General features: G+C 53.4%; 1 protein-coding gene across 1 annotated transcript; it reads right to left on the bottom strand.

Moving 5' to 3' along the window:
* Positions 1–222: 222 nt before the first annotated feature.
* Positions 223–5,293, bottom strand: LOC116943905 (frizzled-2-like). Its single transcript, XM_032957235.2, has one exon. The coding sequence runs from the start codon at positions 4,702–4,704 to the stop codon at positions 2,902–2,904; it is 1,803 nt and encodes a 600-aa protein (XP_032813126.2). The 5' UTR covers positions 4,705–5,293; the 3' UTR covers positions 223–2,901.
* Positions 5,294–5,845: the final 552 nt, after the last annotated feature.

The raw sequence follows: 5,845 nt of genomic DNA, 5'->3' as shown, positions 1-5,845 counted from the left end.
GGCGAGCACGTCAGCAGCCAAAACCAGCACGGCATCGGCTACCCCAGGAGTGGCCAGTCACGCTTGGCATGCGGACGCGCGCGTGTACGTGTGTGTGTGTATTCTCACATTCCAGTGTTACTCCGAACTGCGCCAAACACAATTGTTTTCACCCCCCCACCCCACCCCGACCCCTGCCATCCACACGACCATTTTTTTTAAGCATTGCATGAAACCAGACAATCTTGTGCTAAAGCTTTATTTCGTTGGCAAGCTCTTGGAAGATCGACTACCGTGGATTGAAATGATGTATTTCTCGATGAAAATGTCATAAGAATTGGCTTTTCTATTTTCGCATTGGGGTGTCGTTGGTTACGGCTGGTACGAGTGGTGTCGCGGTTGGTTTCCATGTTTGTGCTCCGAATCCTGCGTCCTAGGTTCGATTCCCGGTCATGCCTTGCATCAGCCACGAGGGATGGAAGTCCAGGGCATCCATACACCAGTCACAAACCCGCGCTGACAAGCGTGATGAAGTATGGTCAAACATTCCTCACGATCCACCATCCAGCAGTTGATTAACACGGGGGCTGTACAATATTGATTCCTATTAGCCAGCCATGGGGCAAAGCATGTACCATTACAAATGGTAATAATGCAGTGCATTTTCGTGTACGCAAGCTTAATTTTACATGTGGTGTAGTGTTACGTCCCATTTTTTTTGGAGTAAGCTATTGCTCATACAAAAATAATTGTACTGTGTATAAATAAATACATGTGCATTGACATTTATGAACGTGATGTGAACCGTCTGTTTGTTGTTGTAGACACCGCACCGTTGCTGCATGCAAGCAAGTACCTGGGGCGCATTCTTGGCGCGCGCACGTTTCAATCGACGCGATAACGCCAAACTATAAGCGCAGACGGATGGTCGATGGCTCAGCGTATCAACCAAAAAAAATGTAAGCGCTGAAAATTTAAGAACGGCATTTATACGAGAAGTGTATGCGTGAGCGGCGGGTTTGCATTTGAGAGATGCGGCGGGTGGGAGGGGTAAGTAGGACTGTCCCCCCCCCCCTCTTTCGTGCACCATTTCCTGAGAGGAAGGGATTTTATTTCTCTTTAAAACCTCCAGTCCATGGCCTCCGGTGCAACGTGAGAAGGCGGGCATGACATGTGTCTACGTGATGAAAGACAGCTGCAGAAAAGCCTTTGAGTCCCCAGAGAACACGACTGGGCTGCAAGCAACTCAGCCCTGTCTGCTCCCCCAAACTAATTGCCACCCAGATCAAATGCATGCGGATGAACAACGCTCTATGAAACATTTATTAACATTTGCCTCTTAAATATGCACATAAAAAAATGAAGACATGAAGGCGATGAGGGTTTAAAAAAAAAATCTGTGTTACGCTGCTGTTGCGTCAACATTGAGGACGCTTTAATTGTTGCGTTGTTATTGGTGCGTGGGCTGGTGACTTCGGTATGCTGTGTGTGCATGAAACAAAACTTGGATCAAATTTGCACTGGGGGTGAAATAATGGTCAGGTCACGTTAAGAAATCAAAAGTGGGCAGTCTACTCTTTACGTTCGGTTTTTGTTTTTGTTGTACCAGCAGCAAGTCTGATCGGATATATGTACACGCACGGGCGTTATAAGTTGTCACTGGCAGTCGTATAAATATCACCACAATGCAATGAATTGCATTGGTGACAGACTTTAAGAGCAAGTTAACTCATTGGCAACCGTAGAGGGCGTGCTTAACCCCATAAGATTTTATAAGCAGCGCTCATGCAAACGACAATTACGATCCGCATACGTGTGAGCCAGCAGTTTGTGTGTGCATGCAGAGTTCTGAAAGGAAATTGTACGTTTTAAAATGTTCTAGTTTGATCAACTGCATTTATATTTTTTTAAGTGTTCTTTTTTGTAAAAAAGTTTGGGTCACAGTTTTTAAATTACAAGAGCGTAACTCTCTGCCTTCTCCCGCAGAAAACAAAGCAATAAAATGCCAACTTCTGGATGGTTTTTTTTTGCGTCTTTTGGTTCATTATTTGACCCCCAAAAATAATTTGTATTGAAACAAAGATACGTGTACAGGTTTGTACCGGAACTGATGAATGCCTTACCTATACGTATCGCTCACAGTCGTCCATTGTTTAAAACGAATTGTAATTGTGCGAATAATGTGCGAATAATGTGCAAGTCAAGTAAACTTGTAATGCGGCAATTGCAGTCGAAATGAGCAGTGAGGCTTGAGTCTACAATTGTTTAAGAAAATATATATGCCTTACAGTTAGCCGGTGAACACAAGGCTGCAGGATTATTGGCGTGAAAAATAAAATTGCCAACTTGCATTCTATCCTCCACAAAGCGATGTCAAAAGCTACTTCAGGTTAAGTCAGCACTGAATGTTTTTCCAATCATTTACGTTTGTGTTTTGTCTGATCAGTTTACCACTGTTTGACATTTAAAAGTAGGCTTAATGACCCTGTCACGTTTGTCACACACGGCTGACGGGTTTAAAAAAAATCTCTCCTGGCGAGATCTGTATAAGGAGAGCAAACAATGTTGGAAGTTGTTAAAAGTATACAGCATTTTAATGTTCCAACTAATAATTTGTACAAAAAATGCAATATAATATACTGCAGTGTTATATAAGGATATTCACATGAGGGGAAAAAAATTGTACAAAACAACTATTGACTATTGGTCATTTAAATACAAATATAATCAGTTTACAGGTCTGTACAAGGATCTGCTTGAATAAAAATTGCCTTTTAAAAGCCAGACTAAAATACATACATATGTATATTTACTTATATGCATACTATGTGTGTCTATTTTCTGTATAGAATATACAGTTGCGACCAAACCCCAACATTTGAAGGGGTTTCCCCCCCTCGCCCCCTTCCATCTTGCTTCAGTTCAGACCGTGGTTTCACCTTTGTTTCCATTTGCAAGTTTGGTATAAAATTTCCTCCAGGAATGCAAGGTCTTACCCGACCAGATCCAGAAGCCAGACGTGATTCCCACAATTAGCGTCATCAGATACTTGATCATGAAGACGGTGAAATCTGGCGCCATGTGTGGGTAATGATTCACCGGGCAAGGGATGGCAAAGCCCTTGCACGACTGGGACACCCACGTCTTCTCCCACTGCTCGCGGAACGCCTGCTCGTAGAAGTAGCACGCGATGACGATGGTGGCGGGCACCGTGTAGAGCACGCTGAAGATGCCGATCCTCACCATCAACTTCTCCAGCTTCTCCGTCTTGGTGCCGTCGTGTTTCATGATGGTGCGGATGCGGAAGAGCGACACGAACCCGGCCAGCAGGAACGAGGTGCCCAGGAAGAGGTAGACGAAGAGCGGCGCGAGGACGAAGCCGCGCAGCGCCGCCACGCTGCTGATGCCCACGAAGCAGACGCCGCTGAGCATGTCGCCGTCCACCAAGCCCATGGCGAGGATCGTGATGGTCTTCACCGCGGGGATGGCCCACGCGGCCAGGTGGAAGTACTGCGAGTTGGCCTCGATCGCCTCGTGGCCCCACTTCATGCCCGCGGCGAGGAACCACGTGAGCGCCAGCACGACCCACCAGATGGAGCTGGCCATGCTGAAGAAATAGATGAGCATGAAGAGGATGGTGCAGCCCTCCTTCTTGGTGCCCTGCGTCACGGTCCTGTAGATGTCCTCGGAGAACTGCTCGTTGCACACCACCTTGTCGTCGAGCAGGAAGCCTGCCACGTACGCCACGGCCACCATGAAGTAGCAGCCCGAGAGGAAGATGATGGGCCTCTCCGGGTACCGGAACCGCTGCATGTCCACCAGGTACGTGGTCACGGTGAAGAGGGTGGAGGCGCAGCAGAGCACCGACCAGATGCCCACCCAAAGGCGTGAGAAGCGCAGCTCCTCCTCGCTGAAGTACATCAGCCCGTTGGGCTTCTTGGGCTCGCAGGGCGCCGCGCAGTTCCTCTCCCTGAAGAGCTGAGCGTTCAGATAAGGAGGCACCTTCAGCACCCTCGGGCACATGAACGGGTGCGTTCGGCCGGGGGGCCTTCGCGTGTGGATGGTCACGAAATCTCCGGCCCCACCGCCGATTCCTCCGATGACACCGCCGCCACCGCCCGGCGGCGTGGGCGGCAGCGCCGTGGGTCCGGCTTTGTCCGTGTGGTTCTGCCCGACGCAGATCTCGTCCGAGCCCTGCACGGGGAAGTTCTCGCAGCGGAGCCGCTCCGGCCACTGGAAGCCGAATTTGTTCATGAGCGCCTCGCAGCCCTGGCGGGCCCTGTCGCAGAGCGAGCGGCACGGCGGGATGGCCTTCTCCAGCACGGTGCACACGGGCGCGTACATGGAGCACAGGAAGAACTTGAGGTCGGGCGAGCACTGCACCTTGACGAGCGGGTAGAACTGGTGCACCTCGAGGCCCGCGTCCTCCTGGTTGGTGTGGCCCAGCAGGTTGGGCATGATGGTCTGGTTGTACGGGATGTCCGTGCACAGCGGGATGGAGATGGGTTGGCAGAATCCGTGTTCGGGAACAGAGATGGCCCGACCACCTCCTCCACCGCCGGTGTCTCCACCTGCTCCTCCTCCTCCTCCAACATGCTGTTGGGCCCAGGTCCTCGTGGATGTGAGAAGCAGTAGCAGTGCCAGCGGCAGCACCGACGTCCAGCTATGATGATGATGATGACAGGCTGCCTCCCTTCGGGGCACCATCCTGACCATCGCGATCATCCCGCCCGCGCTGCGCTGTGCCACAGCGCTCCGTGCACGGATCCCCAAGACCTCGCCGGCTCACCCCCTTGGCTTGAGGGGTCCCTTACCCCCCACAACCCCCCACAACCCCCAAAACAACAACCCCCACCCAGTAACGTGACAGGCGCACCAAGTTACTATCAAACAACTTGCGCTGCTGCTGCTGCTGTTGTTTTAAATCAAACAAAAGTCCGCACACGTTTGTGGCTGGCTGCAAGGCGACCGAAACACAAAACAAAAATCCAACTCGGCTTTCGCGTGGCGGCTTATTGCGCGCGACGAGCACGGTGGTTAAAAGTCAGCGCCGCCGCCGCCACTCGCCGCCGCCGCCTTGCATCTTTCTCCTCGGGGCCTCCTCAACTCGGCCGTGAGTTTCTCGCCTCGTTGTCGACGCGCGCCCGGGCTGCCACAAAGCCTCGACACAACTTCCTTTCTCCGCAGTTAGCCACGGCGCTGGCATCGCCCGTCCCGCCGCGTTCGTCTCTCCCCGTTCGCTCCTCGCTCCTCCGCCGCCGCCTCCTCCGCCTCTTCCCAAAGCTGAGTCTGAAGTCCGATCCCTCTGACAGCCGTTTCCAGGCGCCCCACCCACTACCCCACCCTGCACCCCCCTCTCTACACCCCCCTCTCCTCTACCCCCCCCCTCTACACCCCCCTCTCCTCTACCCCCCCCACCTCTGCACCCGCCCCACCTCTACCCCCCCCCCACCTCTGCACCCCCCCCCACCTCTACACCCCCCCACCTCTACACCCCCCCACCTCTGCACCCCCCCCACCTCTGCACCCCCCCACCTCTGCACCCCCCCCCACCTCTGCACCCCCCCCACCTCTACACCCCCCCCCCACCTCTACACCCCCCCACCTCTGCACCCCCCCCACCTCTACACCCCCCCCCACCTCTATACCCCCCCACCTCTACACCCCCCCCACCTCTACACCCCCCCACCTCTACACCCCCCCCACCTCTACACCCCCCCACCTCTACACCCCCCCCACCTCTACACCCCCCCCACCTCTACCCCCCCCTCTCTCTACACCCCCCCCCACCTCTACACCCCCCCCCACCTCTACACCCCCCCCACCTCTACACCCCCCCCCCACCTCTACACCCCCCCACCTCTGC

Source organism: Petromyzon marinus, chromosome 19 (genome assembly GCF_048934315.1).
Source record: "Petromyzon marinus isolate PM22_M1 ecotype Great Lakes invasive population chromosome 19, UKy_Petmar_22M1.pri1.0, whole genome shotgun sequence".
Taxonomy (NCBI): domain Eukaryota; kingdom Metazoa; phylum Chordata; class Hyperoartia; order Petromyzontiformes; family Petromyzontidae; genus Petromyzon; species Petromyzon marinus.
This window is presented reverse-complemented; position numbering and strand designations above follow the sequence as displayed.

Coding starts and splice junctions, on each gene's coding strand:
- LOC116943905 (XM_032957235.2), bottom strand. CDS start 4,704: ATGATCGCGATGGTCAGGATGGTGCCCCGAAGGGAGGCAGCCTGTCAT.